Raw genomic sequence first — 27,480 nt, forward strand, 5'->3', positions numbered from 1 at the left:
GCTTACAAACCTTGTACTAAGAGGAAAGCATAACACCTCTCAACTCCTGACTCATTCTTGGCTTGACATGTGTATCTCCCGCTGTGTCCATTATCCACAGCTCTGATCTGAAGTGTGGCCACGTTGTTGACAAAGGAAACATGAACATTGTCATCTTCATCAAGAATCTGATCATCCTTTAGCCAGGTTACAGAAATGGGAGGCGAGCCAGCCACGGTACCCTGAAAGGTGGCAGAACTTTTCAAAACAGTGGTGATGTTTTCGATCTTCTTTGTGAATGACGGTGGTTCTATGATTAGCGTGAAAAGAAGAAATATATTTGAACTCCTACCCATAATCATAAAACTAAAGAGCATTACGGTATTTTTCTTTGGCAGCCTGCTTCTCGTGTGTGTAACTGACCTTTCAGGGAGACTCTAGCATTGCAAGAGCAGCTGCCACCTTCATTGCGCACAATGCACTGGTATTCCCCAGTGTCTGAAAGGTCACACTTGGTTATGTGGAGACTAAACACTGTCACCCTGCCAGTCAAGGTATATTTTTTGCTGCTGCAAATTTCCTTGTTATTCTTTAGCCAAGTGACTTCAAATGGAGGCGTTCCCATAACTTCACACTCCAGCTCCACATTGCTATCTCTCACAATTTCCATGGGCTTCAACTCCCTGATAAAGGTGGGAGGTTCTAAAAATTCAAAAGGAAGACAGAGACTAGCTTACTCAAGGGAAGACCCAAGGCCCAGCCAGCAGCACAGTCAGAACAGAAAGTAGATCCAGGAACAAACCTTTCACTTTTAATTCAATGCTGCAGCTTGCAGTGCCTGCATCATTCCGAGCTTCGCAGACGTAAGTCCCGCTATTTTCTAACCTGGCACCAGAAATTTGGAAAGTGGCTAAACCATTGACGAAGGAAATGCCATGTTTCTCAATGGCTGTTATTTCATTCCCGTCCAGGTACCAAGAAACTCTGATTTCAGGAGTGCCTGCGATTTGGCATTCAAATGTTGTAGATTGTCCATTCCTCAGCACTAATACAGGGCTGGGCTTCTTAATGAATTGAGGAGGTTCTAAAGATGGAGGAAAAAGTGTGATTTGGACATTTTTTAGCACAAAGGCAAATAAACAAAATTGGTTTCTAAAGGCTTTTCCCTTCCCCCACAAGAAAATCTAGACAAGCAAGAACGTGAAGAGATGTAAAGACCAGACCTTTTACAAAGAGAGTGGCTTTACTGGTTGCTATGCCAACATCATTGCTTAGTTGACAAATGTAGGTCCCAGAATGGGCAGCTTTGGCTGAAAAGAGCTCTAGCACAGTGGAGGTGTCATCTTTCCAAACCGAACGAGCTGCTCCCGAGTGCAACTCTTTGTTATCTTTGAACCACTTAATTGTCATGGGGGCAGTGCCACCCACGAGAGCCTTTAACTGAACCCTTGTGTTGGGGTTGACATCTTGAGACTGTGGCTCTTCCACGAAGTAAGGGGGTTCTGAGGTGAAAGAAAAAGAAGCAAAGGGAGAAAGGAACATTCATTTTAGAACTGAGCAATAAAGTAGGCACTGAGAAACGAGAGAGCAATTAGTTATTGATAAGTGGAGATAGAAACCGCCAACCTTTGACTGTTAGGTGGCCACTGCACTGGTTGTGTCCTGCCTTATTAGTGGCAGAACATGTGTATGTCCCACCGTCGGCACTTTCCAGGTGACTGATTTCCAAGAAGGCTGTGTTGTCATGAAAAGAGAACTTGTATTTTTCACTAGCTGAAATTTCGTGGTCGTCTTTGAACCATTGGATACTTATGGGATGTGACCCAGCCACTATACATTCTAAGTCAATAAAAGACCCTGTAATGCTGTCCATTTTCTTCAGTTTTTTGGTGAATGAGGGAGGTATGATAAGATCTATGCAATAAAAACACAAAACAAAATTGTTATGTCAATCCACCAATTTATATTTTATCTAAAATTGTAAGAGATGAGGAAGCATAGAAATGCCTAGGTCCTCTCTAGAGACAAGTAATACTAACCTAATACATTAATGCTAGCCTTGCAGCTGCTTCTCCCAACATCATTTTGGATCTCAAAAGTATATTCTCCGCTATCTTTCTTTTCTGTAGAAATAATCTTCAGTACAGAGACTGTGTCAGTGACGCTGATTTTATATTTTTGACCCAGGGTCAGTTCTTGGCCATCTTTATACCATTTGGCTGTAATCTCTTTAGTCCCTGAAAATTTAACCTGCAAAGTGGCTGGGTCTCCTTGGGTGACGTCAATAGACGCAGCCTCCTCGATGATTGTTGCAGGTTCTGTAGAAAACAAAGGAAAGATGTGTGGGTCGGGAACTGCTCTATCATAGGCTTACATCTGCACTTCTTCCTAAAACCCACGGCAGACTTTCTGAACTAACCTTTTACTGAGAGTAATGCAGAACATCTTTGTATTCCTGCATCATTTTTGGCCTGACAGACATATTTTCCATCATGCTTGACTTCGATGCCACTGAGGTAGAGACTGGCCACATTGTTCTCAAAGGTCATTCTGATATTACTGTCTTCAGTGATTTCATCGTTGTCTTTTAACCAAGTCACTGTGATCGGCAAGGAGCCTTTCAGAGTGGCCTGGAAGGCAGCCGTACCTCCTCGAAGGGAGCTGGTGCTCTCGGGCTTCTTTACAAAGGTTGGTGGTTCTAACAGAAGAATGAATTCTCAATCAATACCAGCTCTATAGAAAAACTGGCTTAAAAAATGAATTGATTCTGCAGAAGAGCTAGTCCTTCATGTGAACCAACACTAACCTCTTAAAGTGACCCTGGCAGTGCAAGTGCTGCTGCCCACATCGTTGGTCACCCGGCACTGGTATTCACCAGCATCTGCGGCTATGAACTTGAGGATCTGCAGGCTAACCAGCTGATCCTGAATAAAGGTTTTATACTTTCTACCACTTCGCAGCGTTGTGTTGTCTTTGAACCACGTGATCTCAAAGGGAGGCGTGCCTGCCACCTCTGCCAGCAGCATGACATCATACTCCTTCAACACTTCAACTGGCTTAAATTCTTTGGTAAAGTAAGGTGGTTCTATAGTAGAAAAGGAATCATTTTTAGTGAAAGGGGCAGAATCTGTGCTACGGACCACAATTTTGGTAAATAAGGGGCAACGTGAACACAGACCTTTGACTATTAAAATGCTACCACAGTGGTCACTGCCAGCCTCATTTTGGGCCTCACACATATATTCACCGCTGTCTTCGATGGCAACATCTGTAAGTTTTAGAACTGCAGTGGACTCCATGAAAAACATCTTGTGTTTGCTGCTCTCCTTAATTTCTCTATCATTTGCAAACCATGTTATTTTAATTGGAGGGGTACCAGTGACCTTACAGGCTAGCTGGGTGGCATCACCTTTCTTTAAGAGCTGTGAAGGCTCTAACTTTTCAACAAATGTGGCAGGTTCTATGGAAGGGAAAACGTCATTAAGAAACATGAGAAAGAGGAAAAGAACTTAAAACAATGACAGCACAAAGATGTCCAGAAAATAACTGCAAACCTTTTACAAATAAGTTTGCACTGCACTCCACGCCTCCGGCGACGTTGCTGACTTTACAGGTATATGTGCCTGAATCGGAGGTTTTTACCGAATAGAGTTCCAGGGAACTTCCTAAAGCTTCTTTGGTAATATAGCAGCTTCCACCAGAAACCAGTTCTTTGTCACCCTTAAACCATCTGATTGTAAGAGGAATAGACCCTTGGAAGGTGCTTGTCAGGCAGACAGCTGAACCGGGCAGAACATCCTTTGAAGCAGGTTTAGTTACAAAACTGGGAGGTTCTAAAGAAGAGGTATAAGAAAGAATTTCAAAGAGTTAAGAGGCGCGACCAAAGGGAAGAAGTCTTAAATTTGAACTTAGTCTATAGTAAGAATGAAAGGCAGTCTCCATCCAACCTTGCACAATCAGGGCCCCGCTGCTGTCCTTGCTCCCCACGGAATTTGTGGCTCGACAAGTGAAATTGCCTGCGTCATTCATGTCTATTCTGCTTATCTCCAAAGAGGCCGTGCCTTCCACGAATGCTATTCTGTATCTGTCAGAAGAGGCGATTTCTTTATCATCCTTAAACCAGGACACCCTCATTGGGAGGGAGCCAGCGATTTTGCAGTCCAGCCTGCAGGTACCGCTAACAACACTATCCACGTTGCGTAGGGGTTTGGTAAAAAACGGAGCAATGTCGCGATCTGTTCACGGCACAAGAAGGGAAGAAGGGTCAGTTTACAAAGGCGCTCATGGTTTTATTTTTGGCTCTTTGTTGGTTTTCAAAGGAATATGGAGCACAGATTTCTAGAGATACTAACCTAATACGGTGAAAGTTGTCTCACAGGAGCTGCTGCCCACTTCATTGGAAATTTCAAATGTGTATTGGCCACTATCATGCAGCTCAGCTGAATAAAATTTGAGTTGGGCAACATTGTTTTTAAAACTTATTCGATGCTTTTTACTGGCAACTAAAGGTCTCCCATCTTTGTACCATTTGGGCTTCAGTTCTGGGGTGCCCGAGACTGTATACTCCAGCGTGGCTGGGTCTCCTGCCGTCACCTGGATCAGCTCGGCTCTCTCAACAATTTTGGCAGGTTCTACAATGGTATTAAATAGTTAGAATTCCAAAGTGTGTATTAGGGTTTCATTTTGAAGGGGAAATAATTGATTGAGAGTTAAAACGTTCCTACACGAACCTTTTACTATTAATTCCCCAACAGACGTTTGGCTTCCGGCTGCGTTTTCAGCCAGGCACATGTATTTGCCACCCAAACTGATCTGGACGTCAGGGATGATCAAGACCGCAACACCACTCGAGAAGCTCGTTTTGATTTTCCCATCTTCTTTAATGATCTCTTGTCCTTTCATCCATGTGACAGAAATGGGTTCTGACCCTCTCACAGCAGCTTGTAAGGTAACCGTTTGTCCTGCTAGTGCAGTAAAATCATCTACTTTCTTTACAAAGGTTGGTGGTTCTAGTCAAAGAGAAGAGATCATGCAAAACTTATCGTTCCCAAACACTGTCAACACCGTATGCATTTAAGTGTTTTATATTACATTTATCTTCTCCAACACTGCTATCTTATCGTGTTGGTTAATTAAAGAAATAAAATTTAAGAAGAATTACAATGTGACCCAAGAGAAAGAAGCATGGGAAGATACATGGTTATCAGCTGACAAAATGTAATTTTGATGTAATTCACTTTTGTTCTCAGAGATTAAATATTTACACCAAGTTCAGGATCAACACTGGATTGAAGGTCATGACTTTGTTCCCAAGGTCCCAGGTCAAACCAAAGGAAAAACATTTTGAAAGCTTAGGAGAAGAAGGAAAAGTACCAGTTTTCCTTCCGCAGTTAAGATAACTATTTTGACAATGTGTTAAAGAGGCATCAGTTTTTTGAACACTAACCTTTTAATAAATGTGTTGCGCTGCAGCCGCACTTCCCGACCTCGTTAGCGACAACACATTCGTACTCCCCCACGTCTGCACTATTAAAGGAAAAGATCTCCAGAGACACAAGAGACTTCTGAGCGAACAACCTGTACTTTTTACTACTTCGAATTTGCTTCTTATCTTTGAACCAGCTAATTTCAAACGGTCCCGTGCCTGAGATTTCACACTGAAGGAGGGCATTTGTTCCTTTCACTATATCTGCAGGCTCAAGAGTTTTGACGAAAGAAGGAGGTTCTACAAAAGTATGAAAGCATCGTGTAAGTCACGGGTTACCAGCAATTAAAAGGAAAGTCTTTTCTCAGAATAACAATGGACAGTGACTGAGTAAACAAACCTTTAATAACTATTTCAGAACTGCAGCTGTCACTGCCAACGTCATTCACTGCTTCACATGAGTAACTCCCACTGTCTTCCACTTTTACATCAGTGATATCAAGTACAGCCTCAGAATTGACAAAAGACATTCGGATTGTGTTACTCTCGTTAAGTTCTTTGTTATTTTTAAACCAAGTAACCTGGATCACAGGTGAACCTTTCAGCTTGCAATGGAGGCGGGCTGTTTCACCAGGGAGCATTAAATAAGAGGGATCCACCTTCTTCACAAAGGATGGTGGCTCTATGTGAAGTTAATAAGAAAAGAAAAAGGAAAAGACATCTGAAGCATACACGCCACAAAAGATAAGTAGACACACACAACAGTAAGACAAAAAAACACACGTAAAATATCTGCATGAAATTTTTGAAAAGGCTGAGGTGCTTTCAATAGCTTTCCAGATTTCTGTGATTTGAAAACACTTTTCCAGTCACTTGATTAAAAAACAAATTAACAAAACCAAAAACAAGCAAGCTCTACTTATACAATGAGCAATTTTATGAAAGATTAGTTAAGGATTTCCTAGACACTTGAAGTTCATAGAAGAAAGTTTTAAGCGAGTTTTGTTAATGGCAGATAGAAGAACAAAAGTAACTGAATTCTGAAGAAGATTGAAAAAACAAAGTCAAACAATGCCAGGATTTCCCCAAACCAAAAGGTTTGCTTGGATGAAATTATTTTAATAATAAAATGTACTGATGGCATTGTTTGTAAGCAATTATTCTACTAGTGCATCCTTTCAGAGAAGAAAGTGAAAAATAACATTCACATATTTCTTACCTCTGATAGTTACTGTTGTTGATGAGGAGCTACTTCCAGCCTCATTTGAAGCTGTGCAAACATAGGTTCCTGAATCTTTTAATTTGGCAAGAGGGATCTCAAGTGATGCTATTTTATCTTCAAAACAGATCTTATAATCTTTCCCGGCTGGGAGTTTTTGCCCATCTTTATTCCACGTAACTGTGACCTTTCTGTCCTCATCTACTTGGCATTCAAGGTGGATCTTCTTATTGATAGCTGATTGCACAGGCTCTAATTCTTTAATGAAATGTGGCTTGTCGATTATGATCAACTCAGCTTGGCAGATGTCGGCTCCAAACTTGTTAGAAGCCTTACAAGAGTAAACGCCTCGATCTTGAATTGTAAGATCTGAGAGTTCTAAAGAGTGTTTGTTTTCTGCATCTGAAATCTTGCGGTTCGGGGAAGGTGGTAGTGCAGCACCATCCTTCTGCCAAATGGTTTCGATCACGGGGGTGCCTGTCACTGTGCAGAGGAACTTGGCTGTCTTACCCACAAACGTTGTAACGGACTTAGGTCTGGAGAAAAAGGTTGGTGGATATGCCTCTGCAAAAAAATTGTTTCAGCATTATATTTTGTCCCCACAAAAGCTCTGGCTGTAATGATATATTCCGAGCAAGAAAAGATAGACCACATTATTTTACATAGGGTAATGTATAAACAAGATAAAAATATTTGTCAAAGAAAAGAGATGACAGTGTTCTTTACAGAGGCGCAAGACAGCACGTTAAATGTCTCTATCAAAGGAGAGAACAAACGCGTCTTTATTTAGCAACATTAACTTACTATTACTAAAGAGTTGTTCATTTTAGTAGCTGATAAATTGTTTGAATTATTTCACAAGCAATTCACTTGATACTTTAATTCTGGCTATTTAGAAGAGTGTATAAGGAAGATAAAAAATGTATTTGACTTTTCTGAAGAGTAGAGATACTATGTGGTAAAAAAGATTGAGTTGCTTTATAAAGTCTAACTCTCCTGTCAACCACCAGCAAATCCTTAAATGGCTCAACTTTGAAACAATCCCTAAGTCATTTTGAACCTGTAAAACTATATATAGCGTATTTTCTCATTTCCATTCTGCAATTTGAAGCAAGTCTTTATGAACCACTCTTTCCAAAAGTGTCATTAAGATTAAGGCCATGTTACATGGTCACATGGAGACTCTTTGAGCACAAAGTGAAGACCACTGGTTGGGTCACTATGGGCCCAAGTTTCAGACTTTCTGATATGTAAAGAAGTTGTAGAAAAAGGGAAGCGACAGGAAACACCAACTTTTTCAAGTCAAACAGATGAGCTGTATGTGCCTTTCCCCTTCGGGTTCTCATTGAAAAAGAAGACCAAGGGTCAGTCTCTCCCTGACATTAATTAGTCCATGGCTTCTGTCAACAACATGAGTTGTTGCTGCCCTGACCCTGAACCACAGTCCATACTTTCCTGTAGGAGTAGAGGAAGGAGAGAGAGAAAGAGAGAGAGAGAGAGAGAGAGAGAGAGAGAGAGAGAGAGAGAAGTAGCTACTAATATTGTTCTCTAATGAGGGATTCAAACACCCGATGAGTGTTAACTACTCAAAAGTCATCCTGTGTATCAATAGGTACTAGAACAGAAGATTTGTGTAGTTGCTCTTATTTTTAAATTAGGAATAAAGCCCTAGTGTGAAACCCTATAGTCCTGTGCTAGTCCCCCATCTCACATTAGAATTTGTTTATCTTTAGACTTTTGCTTTGACTTTTCTCAGTTTGCAATTCTGTTCTAAATTGGTTAACTGGTTACAAATCACTGAATACATTGAGATTTCATATTTTTTTAGTGACATCAAAAATTCTGGTGGTTCTGAAATTTTTATGTTAAGGGCCAAGCCATTTGTACTTACCCAAGATATATTCGCCAGGCTAGCCGTTAAAAAGAAGAGAGAGAGAACAAAACAGACAAAACCCCTCAAAGTCAAATTTCTAGGAGCCACTGCTCATTTGATTCCTTAACTTTTTTTAAATAATAAATTCTTTTTATTTTCTATGTAGCGATAGTTAGAAATTTAATTAAATAATGATCTGTTATCCCACATAGGTCCTGTAGTACCTAGCTACCATGCTACCATGTTACCATGTTGGCTATTGTTCTCTCCGGCTGGTAGAGCAAGGACTTCCTGTACCTGTATGAAAAACAAATTAGGCAAAAATATGAAATGAGATGAAAACATCAATGCAATGTTCAGCATTTACCTGTCACAGTTAGTGTGGCCGTGCAGCTGACACTGCCATACTCATTGGACGCTTTGCAGGTATACTCGCCGCAGTCAATAACCTGGGTTCTCAGGATTTCCAGGCTAGAGACATAATTTGAAGATCTAATAGAACACTTGTCACTGTCGTAGATTTCTCGGTCAGCTTTAAACCACTGGAATCGGACGTTGGGGGCGCTCTGGATCTCACAGGTGAATTTGGCTAGGTGGCCCAGAGCTACTTCAAGGGGCTCGATTCTTCTCTTGATCACAGGGGCAGCTGTAAAGGGAAGCGGAGTCTATTAGCATGCCCCCTTATCAGCCACACCACATGTTTTGTTTCCTCCTCACTTTTGTTTCTGTTAATGAAGTAAAACAGTTGAAACTGGTGAGACAGGTTTAAGACAAGTAACTGGAAAATGAGGAAGATCACTGAAGGTAAAAGAAGACAATACGCAGCTTTCAATGTGTTCAATCATTACTTTGCAATGAATTGCAAAAAAAAGTATTAAAATGTGATGCTACTGGTTTACATGCATAGTGGCATGATCTATTCTTTAAATATACCATGCTGAGTAGAAACACTGGGAATAATGTGAAAAAACCCCACATGATCTACCACAACGATTTTCAACCTTTTTCATCTCACAGCACACATAAACTAATTACTAAAATTCTGTAGTACACCAAAAAGTATATTTTGGCTATTGTTATGTTGGCCATTGTCATTTTGGTATTTGACAATCTAAAGGAAAAAAGGTCAGTGCCCCTGACTAAATAATCAGGTATTGCATATTTAAAACTGTTTTGCAGCATACTGGTTGAAAATCGTTGATCTATTATATAAGGTGATAAGTGAAACAACAGTGAAACAACAAAAAAAGAAAGAAATAAAAATAATAAATATAAATGGACAATTAATCATGGTTATTTCAAATTTAGGGATGAGACTGGCAATTTTAGACTGGCTAGGTTTTCACTGACAGCTTTTACCTACGTGTTATTAAAGTATTTTCATTTAAAAATCAGCTAAAAAGTATATGCATTTGTATAATGAAACATTTAAAAATACATTTTATTTTAAAAATAAATAGTGATAGAGAGATAACCTATTATCCAATAAGGTAGTAAGGGAAGAGGAGAAGAGTTAATAACCATGATAATGTCTGTGACGTCATTTTTACTCTAAATCAGCTACATTCTGGCAATGGCAGATAAGTGACAATTCGGTGATGAAACCTAAATCATTACAATCCAGTGAATGTTAGAGCTTGATCTACTGAATCCTTAAAATCCAACCTCTTTTGACTACAGTGAGTTTTGCCGATGTTGCTGTTTTCCCGTGGTCATTCAAGGCCTCACAGGTATACTCTCCTTGATGTTCTTCTCCATTTACTTGGTCGATTACTAGCGTATATGTATTTTGATCTTGTAAACACTTGAACTTTTCATCTAAAGATACCAGTTCACTCTCAAAATACCAATTCACCTCTTTGGCATTTGATATGGATGACGTGAAGTTCACAGTGTCACCTTCCTCAGCAACAGTGTCCACCAAGGGTGTTTGTATAACAGGAGCATCCTCTTTGATGAAGCTACCCTCAACCTCCTGTATCTCTACTACACCCATCTCCTCAGGACCACTTTCAGAGAACTCTTTTTCCTCGAATGGTTTCGTTATCTCATCCGGTTTTTCATCAGAGATGGCTGTAGCAACCCCATCTGTGAGACTTGTGGTATCTGCAACTTTGACCTGACTTTCCACATTAAAAGAATTGACCTCTTCTGCTGAGACAAAATATTTAGATTCAATTTCTGGTTCATTGACTGCTTCGACCTTCTGCGAGTCTGATAAAGAATCCATTTCTTCCTGAAAGCCTGTCTTGGCTTCTTTCTGAATTCTAGGGTCCATGGCTGTTAAGATGTTTACTTCCTCACATATAATAGAGCACAAAGCTTCCTTAAGTTCAGTTTTCAAGTTAGCCATTTGAGGATCAATACCTTCAATAGAGATGGTTAATTCTTCTGTTAGAGATTTCACTGAGGTAATAAGGTAGGTGCACATAATGCATTTGGGCTCTTGGGTGACATTTATGGCCTTGACCTCCACCTTTTCAATGTTGCATAACCACTCAGAGAAGAGGCTCATTTGCTCACTGGCCACTGCTGCTTGCAAAGCCCTGCGGATCTGAGTTTTCAGGTTTAATCTTTGCTCTTCTGGAATACGAGGGAGCACACTTTCCTTAGAAAGAATGTCACATCCCTGCACTTCCTGCACGCCCTTTATTGCCACCGGCTCTTTTCTAAACTCACTGGTTTGGTTAGGGGGCATTGCCAAGTTGTCAGAATGTTCTTCCTTGAGAAGTACCTGCTTTTCCTCACATGCTAATGGAAAACTTAGAGACCTGCTCTCCTCAGTCCTGGCCACAGAGTCAGTTGCTGTACTTTCCAGTTGGTCTGCATGTTCCATCAAAATCTCACTTCCTTCTGTGCACGTGTGCTCTGAGGGGACCTGGGGCTCATAACTTACCTCAGAGATTACCGTGTCAGGCCGCTCAAAACTCTCCATGTGGCCCTCATCTAAGCTCTGACTCAGGATGAGGGCACTTTGAGCCTCTTGCTTTTGAACAGTCCCCATTTGTTCTTTGTCCACTGCAGATGTTGCTTTTTCTTTGGGTAAAAGTACGTCCTCAGCCACAGAAGTTGGATATGAATGGGTTGTAGTGTCTGTTAAAGGCTGTGGGCAGCTCCCTTCAGGTTCAGTTAACAAAGTTTTCAGAGGCTTGGCTGTTAATGAACTAGTTTCTTTTATGGAAACAGCACCTGGGAAACCGTTTTTGGTATCTGATCGGGCCGCTTGTGGCGCAGGCTCTTGAAGCATCAGCATATCTCCTTTGGGGAGGATTTTCTGAGCCTGAACCACCTGCAGCTCTGAACAGGGAGGTGGCTCCGTGGCCAGCTGGCCACGAAGAGTGGTTTGCTCATAAGAAAGCTGCTGTTTTTCTTCCGCAATGAAAGCAGCTTTCAAAACAGTGTCCCTTACAAAGGCTGCAATTTCTGTCTGTGAGTCAACTGCAGGGCCCTTTAAGGACATCTGGGGGAAATCTTGAGAAACCTCCGGTGGGGACTTTTCTTCACAGGGTACATCTCTTCCCTCCGCATCGTCCAGAAGCACCAGCAGCTCTGCAGCACAGGTGGACTCACCCCACACGTTCTCCGCCTTACAGACATAGAGGCCACTGTCTTCCCGCTGAGGGTCGTTGACAATGAACGTCCCAGAACCATCAGGATTATGAATGATAGTGTAGTACACACTCGTGAAAAGCTGCTTGTTTTCTTTGAACCACAAAACGGTGGGTGCAGGCTCTCCAAGCACCGTGTACTCAAAGATGGCGGGTAGCCCCTGAGCACAGTGAATTGGTTTTAATTCTTTAAGAAAGTAAGGAGGACAAGAGCCTTCAAGCTTTTCCAGAGGTTTCTCCACTGCTGATTCTGGTTCAGTCTTGTTGGACCCCTCTCCTTTGGAATTTATTTTTAGATAGGCACTACATTTTGTCTGGCCATATTCATTACTGGCAATGCATGTGTACTCTCCCTCATCTTCAAATTTTGTGAACAGAATAATCAAGCTATAATCGTTATCATCGAAAACAAGCTTGTAGTCAGCAGAAGGCACTAACATTACTCCTTTAAAGAACCACTGGATTTTAGGCTTGGGAATGCCAATGACAGTAACAGACAGTTTAGCCACATCCCCTATGCTTATTTCAGAATTTGATACTTCTTTGATAAAAACTGGGACACTGCCTTTAATTTTAGAATCATATTTTGTTGAGTGAACTGGAGAGTCAGACAAAAGTTCAAGTGTTTCATTTCTTTTAGATAACTGAAGGTCAGAGCTATAGGTTTGGAATCCTTCATCCTCAGTAGTTAGAAGATCACTAGAAAACTCTGTATGGGGAAAAAATGATTATTATTTTACCAATTATTTTACTTAACAAAAAAATAAAAATTTAAAAACTATGTACCAATTAATGGTCTTCTTCTGCTTTATTCCTGGAATTACTAATTATCCTGAGATTATAAAAAAAAAAATCACATTTCTAAACGTTTAACCTTAGTTTATTACATCACATTATATTATTATAGTGTACTAATGCAACTTTCAATCCAATCATTTGCATTAGAGTTTTATAAATTTTAAAGATGTTTTTATGAATATGTCTTTGTGCTATAATCCCAATTCTAAAGTTTCAAAAACTGACAGCTAAATATTTGTAGTAAAAAAAATCCAGTTACTTAAGTCAATTTTTTCAAAGTTCCAGAATTACTTGTAAAATTTTCTTGAGTTTACAAATATCATTACTATCAAATTAAAGACTGATTTCCAAAATAAATTATCTATATTTGAGTTACTATTTTATAAACTGAAACCATTATTAAAAACAAGGGCCTACAGGGAATGTTTAATCTGAATTTATAAGAAACTACTGTTTACAGTTACTAGAAATGCAAGCCTACTTTTACTTGTGTAAACTGCCAGAAAACCGCAACAAAGCTTTGATGATAAGACTTAACATTAACTCGAATTAGTCAAGAAAATGGGAGAACTAGAGATGAGAGAAAACAACTCCAACATTAAAAACTTGATTTTAGCTCTTGACTCCCTGCGGCTCCCTCTCTGGCCTCCTTAGCTCCGCCCTCGATGCCTGATGCTTGGTCCTGCCTCCAGGCGGGAACAAATGTGGGCCTTCGGGAGGACTACCTGGCATGTGGAAGAGATGCAGGGTGGTGTGAGAGACTTCCACCGCTGCCACTTTCTGAGCATGGTTTACAGGAAATCTTAAGATAGCACCATGGAGACAATTCATGAAGAGGTCTACTGCAAATCCTGCTATGGAAAGAAATACGGACCCAAAGGCTACGGCTAAGGCCAGGATGCTGGCATGCTCAGCATGAACTGGGTAGGAACAGGGTATCAAGCTAGAGAGTGTTCAGCTTCACGGGCTTGCAACAAATCTAACCACTTATAAATTTGCTCAGAAATCCCTAGATGCTGAGAAATGCTCCAGATGTGGGAATTCTGTTAATACCACTGAGAAGGTAATTGGAGCTGGAGGCCCTGGCACAAAAACTATTTACAATGTGCCAAGTGTGGGAAGAAATCAACAACTCTGAGAAAGAAAGGGACATTTATTATAAAGGATGCTATGCAAAAAACTTTGGGCCCAATGAATTTGTCTGTGGTCAAGGAGCAGGAGCCCTTGTTCACGCTCAGTAAAGGTGTAAACCCAGAACCAAGATCACACACTGAGAATCTCTACATCACCTAGGCACAGATAATCTAACAGTAAACTACTGTGAAATTCTACCAACTTTTCAGTACTCTAAATTACCCTGTCCTTGGATAGGCCGGCTGACTTCTAGGTATATCACACTGTATTCTTTGCTTTATTCATAAGCATTTTCAAGAACCATTTCTTTTACATTTCAAATAAAACTTCAGGTTAGAAATAAAAAAACTTGATTATATTTTATTGTGCAAGAAATACTGTTACAATATTATTGAACAGAAAAACAATGCAGTGAATAACAGATACACTTTAAATAACATCATGGATGACAGAATAAAAGACTTATAATTGATAACAAGTAATTAGGTTTTTCATTAAATGTTAGGTATGCAGAACAGTAACATAAATAATACTTTTATTGCCTTACTCAAAAACAGTTTTATTGTTTTTTTAGTTCACTCCACTTGCATCCTGTGGAAGAGTCTTGTAACATAATTCCTTTATATGCTAGTGCATAAGCATTAGAAGGCCAGACTTGAGTGTCTGCTAGTTATAAATATACCGGTAAAACTCATTAATAGCATGTAGAATACATACTCAGCTATTTATTATTTCAATTTGTAGCCATAAAATCATTGATTAATTTTACATACTAATGGTGACCACTTAACTCTACATTTAATCTATAATGTATTACTAATATGTCACCTTTTCCTTACTTGAACTGCCAAAATATCTGTAAAGGGAATGAATCTGAATGTAGTTCCTGTACCCCTATCACTAGTATCTTGAAATATTTTTACTTACTTCTAAATATCATTTATTAACCGTAAAAAAGATAGTAAATGCAATTCAAATGCGCTGAAACATGATTTATGTGGTTAAAAATACATAGTAATAGCAGCTAGTAATTATGTCTAATTTTGACTGTGTAATGAGTTATTTATCTAGGATCAGAGAAATGAATATTTCAGGCTTTTAAGTTATGTGTCACTGAGTCAGAAAATTTTAAAAAATTCAACAATTAACAAACTAAGCCAAGTGTGGGCAAAGCTTGCTTTTCTTTATTCAGTCATTGTTATTCTTCATAGTTTCAAGTTTAATGCATTTGAGACTATCAGAATTCTAATGAGCAAAACAAATAAAGCCCTCCTTCTTATGTGAATAAAAGTATATTTTTCAGCACTTCCTTACTTCCTGCAAATCCAATAAGGTATTATAACTTTTCTTTCCCTTTCTTTCTTACTTTTTTTTAAAACTGTTGCTATTTATGCTCTATAATATATAATACTGGGGAAAAAACATGCTTGTCATGTTTTTCATGACCTGAATTTCTAATTTATTTAGACCTCTATTATGTGACTAAAGGTAGAATAAATCTTTACATCCCTTAACTATAGAATTAGTTTTATTTCAGGGATTTAGGATGTGATATATTTCATTATATCTATAACTGTCATTACAGATATTATGTACTCACTGGTTGGAACAGAAATGATTGCTCCATAAGAGTGTATCTATCTTGATGAGTTTTGATGACTCAAAACAAGTAAAGCAAATTTGGGGGGGGGGGGAAATTGAGGGTATAAACCTGATTGGTCCATCTATATTCTGTACATATTCTCAATTGTTTATCAAATTTAGAAGGCTTTTAGAAATTCCTATTGTGGGAATAAAAAAGTAATACAATGAAAAAAACATAGTAAACATAATTGGTTATATAAATCCTTTTTGAAAATTAAATGTTTAATTTTTTAGAATTAATAATAATATGTTTAATATAATCACTTATAATCACTCAGTGCAGGAGATAATTATAGCCATTAGGTAACAATGAGTAATTTGAGAGTTGAGGGGAGGAATGTCCATAATTTTATTACTATAGTCTATCATTTCTCTCATCATCTATGGCACAACTAAAATTTATTTTAATTTATGTTAAGAAATGTTACCACTGGGATGACATATAGAGTTGAATGATCACTTTTTAGGACTTCTAATCCAATTCCTCATTTTCAGATTAAAAAACTTCTCTATATTTATTATAATTTATATGAGAAGATTTAGGTTCACATTGGAACATAAGATATAATGCTAAGGATTTAGTAAATTTATTATAATTTTAATTTTTAAAAACACAAAATGTCATTTTAGAAACACAAATCATGAATTTGAATGCTTATTAATTTTTAGTTTTAAAAATGAAATTCAGTGAAAACAATAGGAAAGCTTATTATCCGTTTTATATATAGATATATGATACAAGTACCCCATTGCCTCAATTCTAAAAACATTCCACCTTCTTTCCCTAATTTGAAAGATTCTGATATTGGATTGTGATTTAAAATTTATATAAAAATATAATATGGTAGTTTCTTTTTTCCCCAGGCAAATATTAAATGAATGCTGCATTTTTATACTCATGCCATCTCAAAAATTGAGAAATAAGGTATTTCCAAAGTGGAAAGATCTGTATTTTCACAGTCTGCAAATGTCCAGACAAACTCTATCCAAACAGAGAGCAGTATTAGTCCCTTCAAAACCAGCAAGAGTTAAAATACTTAAGAAGAGGGATATTAAAAATTAAAATATTTTTTAAAGAGCCAAAGAATATACTAAGAATGCAATGTCAAACATATTATATAGTTAGTTTTCAACTGGGCAAAGTTGGTTATTGTTTTTTTGTTTTATCTATTCTAAGTCTGAGTAAATAGGCATGGATTTGGCTGCAAAGGGATCATAATTTCAAAAATTAGTTATACTCAGAGGACAGAGAAGATTTTCTCTTACTAATCTGTGTGGTCATCTGACACGGTCTTCTATTTTACATATTACTTTACTTACCTATATAGTTTATCTGCTAAAAGAGAATACATTCGACTGAAACACTTTGAGGAGAAATGACGGTAAAGTAAAAATACAAACAATTAAGTAGTCAAAGTGATATTTAATTGTGCTTGATTTTTCACAGCATTATTGACATCAGTGATGATTCCACAGTTTAGATAACAGAATATTTACATGTATTACAAATAGGAGACATCCACATGGAGAAACTGTTTTCCCAGGAGTCTTCAACATAATGCATTCAAATAGAGTTGACGTATTTGGAAATTTATTAGATCTCTATAATTTGGAAAAAATGGACGCACTCAAATCAATTGTAATAATTACTGAGGGACTAAAACATTGTCCAAGAGACTTTACGTTAAGACGAGTGCTGCACAGGTCTCGGCCATCCCTATATTGTTAGTAGCCACACACCTGTACTCCCCTTCGTCACCTTTTACTAAGTTTGTTATGAATAAGTTGTGAAACCCTATGCCACGTTCTTCAGCACTGAACCTTGCTCCTTGCATCAGTTTCCCATCTTTGTACCAGTAAACCGTGGGTCTTGGAGAGCCACGAACTAAACACTGGAAATAAGCAGCTGTGCCTAATGGAGCATGACAGTCAGAAATATCTTTGATAAACCTGGGAGGCCCTTCCATAACCTGAAATTCAAAAAAGCTGTCTGAATATTTGCTTCTTAAGACCAACTCTTCCTTCATACTGCTTAAAGTCACTTTACTTTTCTTCGTTATCGTAGCCAATACATTGAAATCTCCCATGCTGAGAAAACCCCGGCAGATAGCCTCTCCTACACAATTCACAGCTCTACACCTGTATGTCGCACTATCTGAAAGACAGACATTGTGAATTTTAAGGGTGTGACTTCCGTTCTCCTCACTAATCACATATTTAACATTATCTGGCTCAATGCACATATATTCTTTATACCATTTAACTTCGGGACTAGGGATACCTATGACTGAACATTTGAACACAGCGTCTGAACTTTCTGGAACTTTAAAATCACAAATAGGCGTTATAAAACGAGGAGGCATTTCAAATGCTTCTAAGTCAATCTTTAGATCTTTGTCTTCTTCCCCTCTTGAAGCCATATTTGGATCTGCTAAGTTCAGTGGAAGAACATCTAGACTCACAATCATGCTTTTATGATCGGGAGTGAATTCAGGAACTGTGACTATTTTCACTTGTTTCTCAAATTCTTTCACATCTTTTTCACTTAATTCAACTTCCAAGACAATTTCTTGTGGAGAAGGTGTTCTTGATGATGAATTGTTTTCCAAATCAAACTCCATGACATGCTGATGTGTCACCGGCGGTGGGAGTGCCACTGCCCTTTCTTTTTGGGGTACGACATCTACCCTTGCAAAACTTTTTGCTTCCCCTATGATGTTTACAGCGTGGCACATGTACTCTCCCCCGTCTCTTTTCTGAATGCCGGAAATGACCAAAGAATGCACGTTACCCACTCTTTCTATCTTAATCCTTGCATCTGGCTCTAGCAAAGATTTATTTCTATACCATTTCACACCGGGAACTGGAATGCCCTCAACTTCAACAATGAAGCCTAATGTTGTATTTTCATATATCTTCCTTTTGGTCAGAGGTTCAATAAAAGACGGAGGCATTTCATTGTCTTTTGGTTCGATAGCTTCATTGGGGGTGCCAAATGAATCAGAACGCCATATTTCATACGCTGAACCTCTCTCTCCTGTAGGTGTATGGAAATGATCATTTGGTGTACTGTCCTCCCTTTCTATTTGTGACGGATACCTTTTAAAGTGTCCAGTGGGGTTTGGTCCTCCATTAGGAATAGAATACCTTTCAACTGTTTCTCCTCCTAAAGGTGTAGAATATCTCTCTAGAGTCTCCCCTGGGGGTGTGGAGTATCTCTCCAGAGTCTCCCCTGGGGGTGTGGAGTATCTTTCCAGAGTCTCCCCTAGGGGTGTGGAATATCTCTCCAGAGTCTCCCCTGGGGGTGTGGAATATCTCTCTAGAGTCTCCCCTGGGGGTGTGGAATATCTCTCTAGAGTCTCCCCTGGGGGTGTGGAATATCTCTCTAGAGTCTCCCCTGGGGGTGTGGAATATCTTTCTGCTATCTCATCTTCCAAAGGTGTTGAGTACCTTTCAGCAACTTCCTCTAAAGGCATGGTTCTTTGAATAGTCTCACCTCCTGAATTTGTTGAGGATTGTTTGGTTGTATCAAATGGAGTAAAATATAAATCAGGAGACTTTGGAGTTTCAAAATGTTCAACAGAAGATGGCGGGGTATAAAACTGATCTAACTCAGATATTTCTTCACTGCTTATACTTCCCACGTCAATAGAAATATCAGATTCAGGAGAAAATGGGCGACCTAGTGATTCCTGTTGTTGGTTGTAATATTCATACACAGTGTTGAAAGTTACTTCTTCAACCTCCATAGATGTGATTGACTCACTCTGGCCAAGTTTTGCCTTGTCTTTGGTATCTTTAGTTTCAGGAACTTCATGTTTCCCAGCAGCGAGTAAATATTGTGTTAGAGAGGACCCAGAGTCCATTACTTCCCTGGTATGTGCTTCATCAAATTTAGGAAGATTTTCAGAAAAACAAGTTTCTATATTTTCTTTAGTAGTGAAGAAGGAAGTTTCATTTTGAACTTGAACTTCTTCATAACATTTTTCTTCTTCAGAGACATCATTTTTTTCGCTTATTTGTTCATTTGGATTCTGCTGTTCCTCGGTTGTCAAGAATGAGAAGCACTGGCTGAGGGAGAGCTTTCTGTGGAGTGTGTCTGCTTCCTGAACGGCACCTTCGTGGTCTCCCAAAATTCCAGCGGCGTATCCCTGGGTCTCTCCATCCTGCTTTTCAAATGGTGCCAACTCTGGGTCCAAAGTGTGTTCTGCCTTCCTTTCACAAACATCTAAAAGCTTTTCCTCATTTGCTGATTTTTTCAAAAATGAAATGAAACTTTGATCTCCATTTTCTAAAGAACATTTTTCCTCGGAAGTATCAGTTTTTCCTACATCTGCAGGTGAGGTCTGAATTAGGGGGCCTGATTCACTATGGATTTCTTCAGAGAAGAATTTAAGAGAATTATCAGTGTTTAAAATTTCTAAATTTTGTTCCTGTACCTGTTGGACTTCTCTTTCCAAATAAAAAGTCTTTTCATCAGTACAACTTTTCTCCATCCAGTCCTGATGAGAAGGAATTTCTTCACTAGTAAATACGTTATTCTGCAATCTTTTAGATGTAGTCTGTGTATCCAATTGTAATATTTCAGGGCTAGGAATCTCTTCTTTATAAGATGCTTCCTGCTGTTGCCTAGTTTCTTGGAACTCCTTAGCTGGATCTCCTACATAAGAATACATTTCTTTTAGATCAAATACAATGTTCTCAGCATCAGTTGTTTCAGAAGTAGGATGATGGATTTTAAAATAAGCTTCTTCTTCTGGTTGACCACTATCTAATTCTTGGGATTTTAAATCTGGAGTTTCTATTTGAGAGTGAAACTGCTTTAGGTCAAATATAATAGGTGCTTCATGTTCAGTCCTTTCTGAAACTGCTGACTGTTCTATAAGACCTGTTTCTTTCAGTTGTTCCCTCTCTTGTACTTTAAATTCTTCATGAGTTTGAGAAGAAAGCAGCTTTAAATTCATTATGATGTTAGATGAATCTGGTTCAGTGAGAGGGGACACTTTCTTTACCTGGTGCATATTTGCCTTTAGGTTACTTGATTGTGATTCTCTTTGAATTAATGAAAAGTCAGTGTCATCAGGATCCTTGGGAGGAGGACTAACAAATGATTTCCTGGTAGGTCTTTTCTCCAGAACTCCTTTTTCTATATGTTGTAACTTTTCAAATGCAATGATTCGATGCTTTACCTTTTTTCTTGGGTAGCGTCCCTCCTCACCAAGGGGTTCTTCCTGTACAATGATAGATGAGTCTTTTGTATCATAACTCTCAGAAGTTTTCTCAGAGTAGATATTCGAGAAATGGTCGCTTTGGGCATAATCTTGTACATGCACCCTTTCTGGTCCACCAAGTTTTTCAAAATCACTTCTTACCTCTTTCCTAATTTTAACTTTACTGAAATCACCAACAAATGGATACACTGTACCCTCTGCTTGATGAAGCTTTGACTTCTCATTTTCATGTCCTTCTCTCCATTCATCCTGACATTGTATGAGTTCAGCCTTGATAGGCCTGTTGGTTTGTATGGACCTAGAAGCCACCTGCATGAATCTGGGTGGTTTTTCTCTAGAAGGTACACACTGAACATGACCTTTCTGGTGTATCTGCTCAGTTGTCTCCAGGTTTTGGAAACACTCCCTCACAGAATATTCTTTTACGTATGATTGGGCAGTAAAAGGACCAGCTGGATAATCATATAAATGTGCCCTTACAGATTCTCCCTGAATGGGTTGATCTTTGGAATATTCTTCATAAATTCCACCAACATTTTCTAGTTCACTATATTCCCTGTGTGTGACAGGTTCCACTGTTAGATCTGAAATACTCTCAACTTTTCCTGAATTGTTTTCAGCAACACACTTATATTTTCCAGAATCTTGAAAATCAACATCATTAATATATAATCTGTAGCTACAATTAACCTCTTCAAACTGAAACTTTGGGCTCTCCTTTAAAAGAACCCAATTTTGAAACCACGTTACCACTGGCTTAGGCTCACCAGACAGTAAACATTCAAGTACTATGAAATCCCCTTTTCTACATCTAACATGTGTTGGCATTTCTTGTAACACTTTTGGCGACTCATTAGTAATCTCAGATGAAAATATAAATTTGTGTTTTGGTGACTGAGTAGCCTCGTCTCGAGGCATTGTTTTCGGTTCCACCTCTTCAAACTGAAACAATTCTCTTGACTCTTTATCCTGTTCTGGGGTAGGAGTCGCTGCTGTTATCTGAATTTCTACAGGAAAGGAAAGCAATTCTACGTCTGCAGAGGGAGGTGCTGGTGGGTGACTTTGGAACATATAGAGATCTGTTTGGCCCTGTTGTCTCAAAGATGGATGCATGCCTTCTGCTTGGTCAAACACCAGTGCCAGCTCTTCTTCCTCATCGCTGTAGTCGTGCAACATTGGAACTTTATGCGCTCTGACACCATGCCTTTGTTTTGCTTTCACTTCTAGTATGCCAGTAGTCTTTACTGTTCCATATCGGTTAAACAGCACACAGGTGATAGAACCTTCATTTTGAGGAAGAACCGAAGAAAAAGTTAACGTTGAACAGTTTTCCAACGTCTGAGTAATAAAACCTTGATTATGTGGGATTGGTATATCATTGTTATACCACATCACTATAGGCGGAGGATATCCTTGAAAGTGACATATAAATTTACAGCTCTCACCTTCGTCAACCTCTTGAGATTCAATTTCTTGAAGAAATGAAGGTGGACAATGTTGCAGGTGTTTTTGGAAAGAATTTTCAAAAAATCCTGTGGTTTTCCTTTCTTTTTCCGTTTTGTACTCATCAATTCTTGTGGGAGGAGAATGTTGTAATTCTCTCAAATCATCCTTTCTTATTCTTTTACTATCTATTTCTTTGTTTTCTTTAATATATGTAAGGGTACCAAAAGATTCACTGGCAAATGGTGTAACTTGAGACACCTTTTCAGAAGTCTCATATATTTCCTTGCATACATAGATAGATTTAGATGACTCTCCAATTTCAGTTTTGGTCATAATATCTTCAACTTGTCCTTTCTCTTGGGTATTCTCACCCTCTAGAATTGTATCATATAAACGGTCCTTTCGTAGACTTTCTCTTAGAAATGCCTCTTGGCTCATTCTTATTTCAGTCTGCAGAATTTCTTCATCAGCAGTAGTTGCAAAACTTGTGGCAGAGTCTGCAGATTCTATTGGATTAGGATGAGCATATGGATTGTGGACAATACCCCCAGTCAAATATTCTACTTTATCCTTATTTTCAGCTAGATCAGATACAGACCTGCTTTTTATTTCCTCTCTAGAGAACAGAACATCTCTATTACTAGCTTCACTTCTCAGAGTTCTTGAGCTTGGTTCAGATGATGTATCCAAAAGAGATAATTTCTTTTTCTCCAGTAATGTTTTTCTAGCCTCCCGTAAACGTTGCAACTTCATTTTGGTCTCCTCATCCAGGAAATTTTCACCTATATTAAAACATCCTCTTATGTCAGATTTACTTTCTAAATAGTCTTCATCATACATAAAATCTGTTTTCTTGCCAGGACTTACTGACTTAAAGTGTATAGTTCGCATCATTCCCTTTTGTTCCATGTCTTGTTTTTTATTAAAGGGAGAGCCAGTAAATCTCAGGTCAACCTTCACCCTGTCCTCTCTCCTTTCAGCTAAAGTCTCTATGTTTCCATGTGTCTGTTCTGCCTTTTTCAGAAATTCTAAATATTTCTCATCTTGCCCTTTTTGGATAACAAGCAGCGATGCAGTTGATTCAGCACACCCTTCACTACTAGTTGCTAACACTCTATAACTTCCAGAATCTCTGTCTTGGACCCTTTTAATCTCTAAGCTGGAAGAGTGATCATGTAAATCACTCTCAGTTTTTATAACCCGCCGGAGACCTGTTGGGATAGGCCGATTGTTATGAAACCAAGTCATTTCTGGAGTTGGACAGGCAATTAATCTACACGTAAAGACAGCAGTTTCTCCTTCTAAAACATATTTAAATGTAAGTTTTTGGGTGAAAGAAGGCTTGAAATATTCAGGCCAGGAGCTTGTGGATAATATTCTACTTGCATATCTTTTAGCAGCTACAGAGCTGTGGTCTAAGTCTTCAGAATCTGAAAAGGCTTCACGTGTATCTCTTTCTGAATGTTCAGATTCCTCTTCGGAGAATAATTCTGAAAAAGAAATAAAATTATAAAGCATTTTACTATTTTCCATAGTGTTTGAAAAAGTTGAAAATAAATGAAATTGCAAAATAGAAAATGAAATAAAATGCATGCTACAGATTCTCACAAATCCATAAGAAATTTCACTCACCATATTTGTTCGAATAAACGCAACACCATGCTCTGTTTAAAAGATTCTGACACGAAAATCGTTCGCTGTCTGGTCTTTTCTTCAAACTGTTGAAATTTCTTCTTGAACAAGCAAAAAATGAATTTCAAAATAACATGTTCCTGTGCATATTTGTTTTGAGAGCAGGAAAACTTTGTTCCTTTGATGGCTAAGAGGAAAATCTTACCTGACTTGCAGAGAGTGGAATAAACGCCCTTTCTGATTCTTTTGATTGTAGATTAAATTATTATATTTTTGAGAGTTAACTATTTTAAATATATATACAAGAACTGTAACCATAAATAGCTAAAATAAAATGAGAAGGCGTTTATTCGAACTAATACAGCCATAAAGTCACAATGTTATACAAAGAAAAGCAGGCAATAAATGTCACATAAGGCAGCTATCTGCAAGCCAGCGTAAGAGACATATCAATGTTAAAATGATATATGTGCATGAAATGGAGACTAGAATGGGAATGTAACATTTCTCACACACCCTAAATAAAGTAGCATTTCCATCATAATTCACTCATGACATTGCATTCTGAGAATGACAGCTAGGTTACTGTCTACTGTTCCCACTTAATCCACTGTGATTTTGGACACAAACTTCTATTTCATGATGTCATGCATTAAGATTCCAACTTTTTCTAATACACACTTTTTAAAAATGGCTGTGAACATGAAATTGAATATGGCTGATAAATTTCAAATTCAAGATTTTAAGTGACTCTAAAACAAATTACTATGAAATGCATGTAACCGTCAGCATACTAAACCAGGCATGCGACATAGTAATATATACTCTAAGAGATATATTTGTACGTCTATGTCATTTTTTCTCAATAATACTAAAAGAAAGAAGGCAGCTCAAGGATTCTATTAATCCTTCAGAATTTCTACTTAAGTCTCACATTCAGTTTAATAATACCTTTCATTTCCACCTCAACTTGCTGTTCCATTCTCTCATGCAAAATTGATTCAGGAGCTAAAATGGAAAAAAAAAGAAAAGAAAATTTAATTATTAATTCCAGATACTTTCTGCCTCAATTTATGAGTCATTCATACAGTTACAATTTTCTCTTTGTTATAATAGAAAACAACATACCCTAAATGCATCAAAAAACTTCATGCCAAATAAATCAGTGAGCTGATAAAGTATGTGACCGTGTTGACAGGGAGATTTTAAAACATTTTTATTTTCAGTTTGCCATGAAATTTTCACATTTAGTTATAGAATTCTCCATGCCTTCACATGCATTCAGAATAGTAAAGGAAAGATTTTTTTGAATGTCTTATTAATCGAACACTGGCGAAGAGATGAAGTCATATTTAGAAGAAACATGCATTTTCTAACATGCCACCTTTAGTTGATGACTAGTCTCAGTTTTTCCTGCAGAATTAAACATTTTGAGCTAGTAAATAATCCTTTGATTTAAACCACCTTTAAAACATTAAACTCCTCAAAGTTCAATTACAGATTAAGAAGCAAAACAGAGTCATTCACTCAAAATTGCTTTTATTGCATAAGGAAAAGGTACAGTCTTCAGACACGATCGTCTCTGGGCAGCATCTTCAGGAAGGCAGACACCCGGGTGCCACGCTCCACCCTCAGCTCCCGGGGCCTCCTGTCAGTGTGCTCGACTCCCTGGCTTCTCCGTCCCTTGTGGTCTTTGTCATGAAGTCAATGACAAACTCGACGTTTTCTTTGACGATTCTCTCTGTACTTCAGGGGTTGTTCTAATTTGTAACTCTTTGAGTGTTTTAATACTTTTAGTCTCTGAACCAAGGGTAATTTTTGAAACTGCTCTGGTTTGCGATTCTTTTGCTAGGTGAGAATAAAGTTAGGAAAAGGAATAAATTAGCTGTGTTTGTAAGAGTGAAAGACATGTTGAATTTAAAGAAGATGGAATGTCATTAGGATGAGAAGAAAAGCAGCACATTAGTCCCCAAACTACTAGATAAAATATCTATGCTTCCTATGCGTGTAACACCTCAACTCAAACTGACTTAAGGGGTTTTACATTCTTAATTGATCTTCGTGGATAACTACGTAGCCTATGTAAAGTCATTAGGCCAAAATAAAAGAGCGACATAAAAACTGGCCTTAGATTAGATAACTGGATAACTGTGTCGGATTCTTCCCTCTTCAAACACTTTAAAGTGGCTTATGTTTTAACTTTCTTAAGAACAACTAAGGCAGTCTGGACTTTCGAAGATAAAAATGTCCATGCTCCAAGGACACTTTAATAATATTTAATTGGGACTAGAATTCCTGGGGCAAAAATGTGCAATTAAATCCCCTCTGGGAACTTGACTTTTAAGCACTGTACTACGACACTAGGTCTTTAGGAAACAAGTTGAAAGACAGACATTTCTAACACTTCCACAGCACTGCTAACTCCCTATTAAATTGCTGCAGGAATGGTCAGTTGTTACATACAAGACTTGTAGGTAACTCCAGATAAACTGTGCTATCCAGCAGCTGCAGTCAACTCTCTGGATGGTAGAATTTTCCATCTCATTTGCATAACTAGAGCTAAGATCTTGATATATTTCTTGTATGGGCTTTGGAAATATAACCAGAAATAGCTTATATAATGAAACATCAGCTTAAGAAAGAAAAGAGCCTCCTTTGGGGCAGCGAAGAGTATAGATACATTAAATGAACTGAAATTCAGGGTAGAAATGGCTGTGCTCGTAGCACTGTATTGGCCTCTGCTCATGTCTAACAACTCAAAAATAGTATGGTCAGATCAGGGAATAACCTGAGGTCACAGCTCTCAACCAGCGTTTAGAGATGCCGGAACTTCTGCCAGCTTTCTCCCATAGGACTCAGTGGAGCTCCTTTGCCTACAGATACACAGCACAGACATCTAGCGCCTTAAGAATAGTTTTCTTATTTTATTAGTATCTAAAAGTCTATGGATAAGAGGAAGAAGCTATCCTTTGCTCAGAAAAATTTATTTATGTCTTCCCAGACACAGGGGAGAATTAAGCACAATAACAAAAATAATGATCTTGCCATGAGATAATTCTGCAATGTCCAGATGTTCTGAGGCTATAAATGCAGCATGATTTATTGAGAAATATCTAGAGACTACTGATTTTGGTCGACATAGCTCCACTATTTTAAGTGCCTAATTTTTTTAAAAAATGGCTTCTCGTAAATAGTAAGAATCTCCAGATCTGAAACGAAGGTCAAATGAGAGTTTCCGAGCCTCCTGATACTAAAACAATTAAATTTAAATTTAGCACAGGGTAAGACACAATAATAATTACTCAAAAAATACCTGAACTTTTAATATCTTAACCTTCTGTGGTCAGTTCCTAGGTGGCACATTTTGTAAACATTAGAAAAGGAGTTCATGTGAAATGAACCTTAACTTCCTGAACCTGGATTTGCAAGTTTTACTTCCTAAATCTAAACTGAGAACTTAAATGTTCTAACAAGTTTGGCCAGTGACTTGG

General features: G+C 38.2%; 1 protein-coding gene and 1 pseudogene across 1 annotated transcript in view; one reads left to right on the forward strand and one right to left on the reverse strand.

Moving 5' to 3' along the window:
- Positions 1-27,480, reverse strand: part of TTN (titin) — a 284,284-nt gene that overhangs the window by 201,519 nt on the left and 55,285 nt on the right. Inside the window, exons 45-63 of the mRNA XM_066346291.1 lie at positions 24,941-24,997; positions 10,162-12,813; positions 8,864-9,142; positions 6,624-7,187; positions 5,805-6,086; positions 5,426-5,704; positions 4,710-4,988; positions 4,332-4,610; positions 3,927-4,214; positions 3,534-3,812; positions 3,158-3,439; positions 2,786-3,064; positions 2,399-2,677; positions 2,019-2,297; positions 1,606-1,893; positions 1,203-1,481; positions 782-1,063; positions 403-681; positions 11-289 (exon numbers count right to left, since the gene is read on the reverse strand). Of these exons, the coding sequence (XP_066202388.1) occupies positions 11-289; positions 403-681; positions 782-1,063; positions 1,203-1,481; positions 1,606-1,893; positions 2,019-2,297; positions 2,399-2,677; positions 2,786-3,064; positions 3,158-3,439; positions 3,534-3,812; positions 3,927-4,214; positions 4,332-4,610; positions 4,710-4,988; positions 5,426-5,704; positions 5,805-6,086; positions 6,624-7,187; positions 8,864-9,142; positions 10,162-12,813; positions 24,941-24,997 (7,764 nt within the window). The remainder of the gene's footprint in view (positions 1-10; positions 290-402; positions 682-781; positions 1,064-1,202; positions 1,482-1,605; positions 1,894-2,018; positions 2,298-2,398; positions 2,678-2,785; positions 3,065-3,157; positions 3,440-3,533; positions 3,813-3,926; positions 4,215-4,331; positions 4,611-4,709; positions 4,989-5,425; positions 5,705-5,804; positions 6,087-6,623; positions 7,188-8,863; positions 9,143-10,161; positions 12,814-24,940; positions 24,998-27,480) is intronic.
- LOC136378682 (cysteine and glycine-rich protein 2 pseudogene) lies at positions 13,579-14,143 on the forward strand (annotated as a pseudogene).

This window comes from Saccopteryx leptura, chromosome 7 (assembly GCF_036850995.1).
Source record: "Saccopteryx leptura isolate mSacLep1 chromosome 7, mSacLep1_pri_phased_curated, whole genome shotgun sequence".
Classification (NCBI taxonomy): Eukaryota; Metazoa; Chordata; class Mammalia; order Chiroptera; family Emballonuridae; genus Saccopteryx; species Saccopteryx leptura.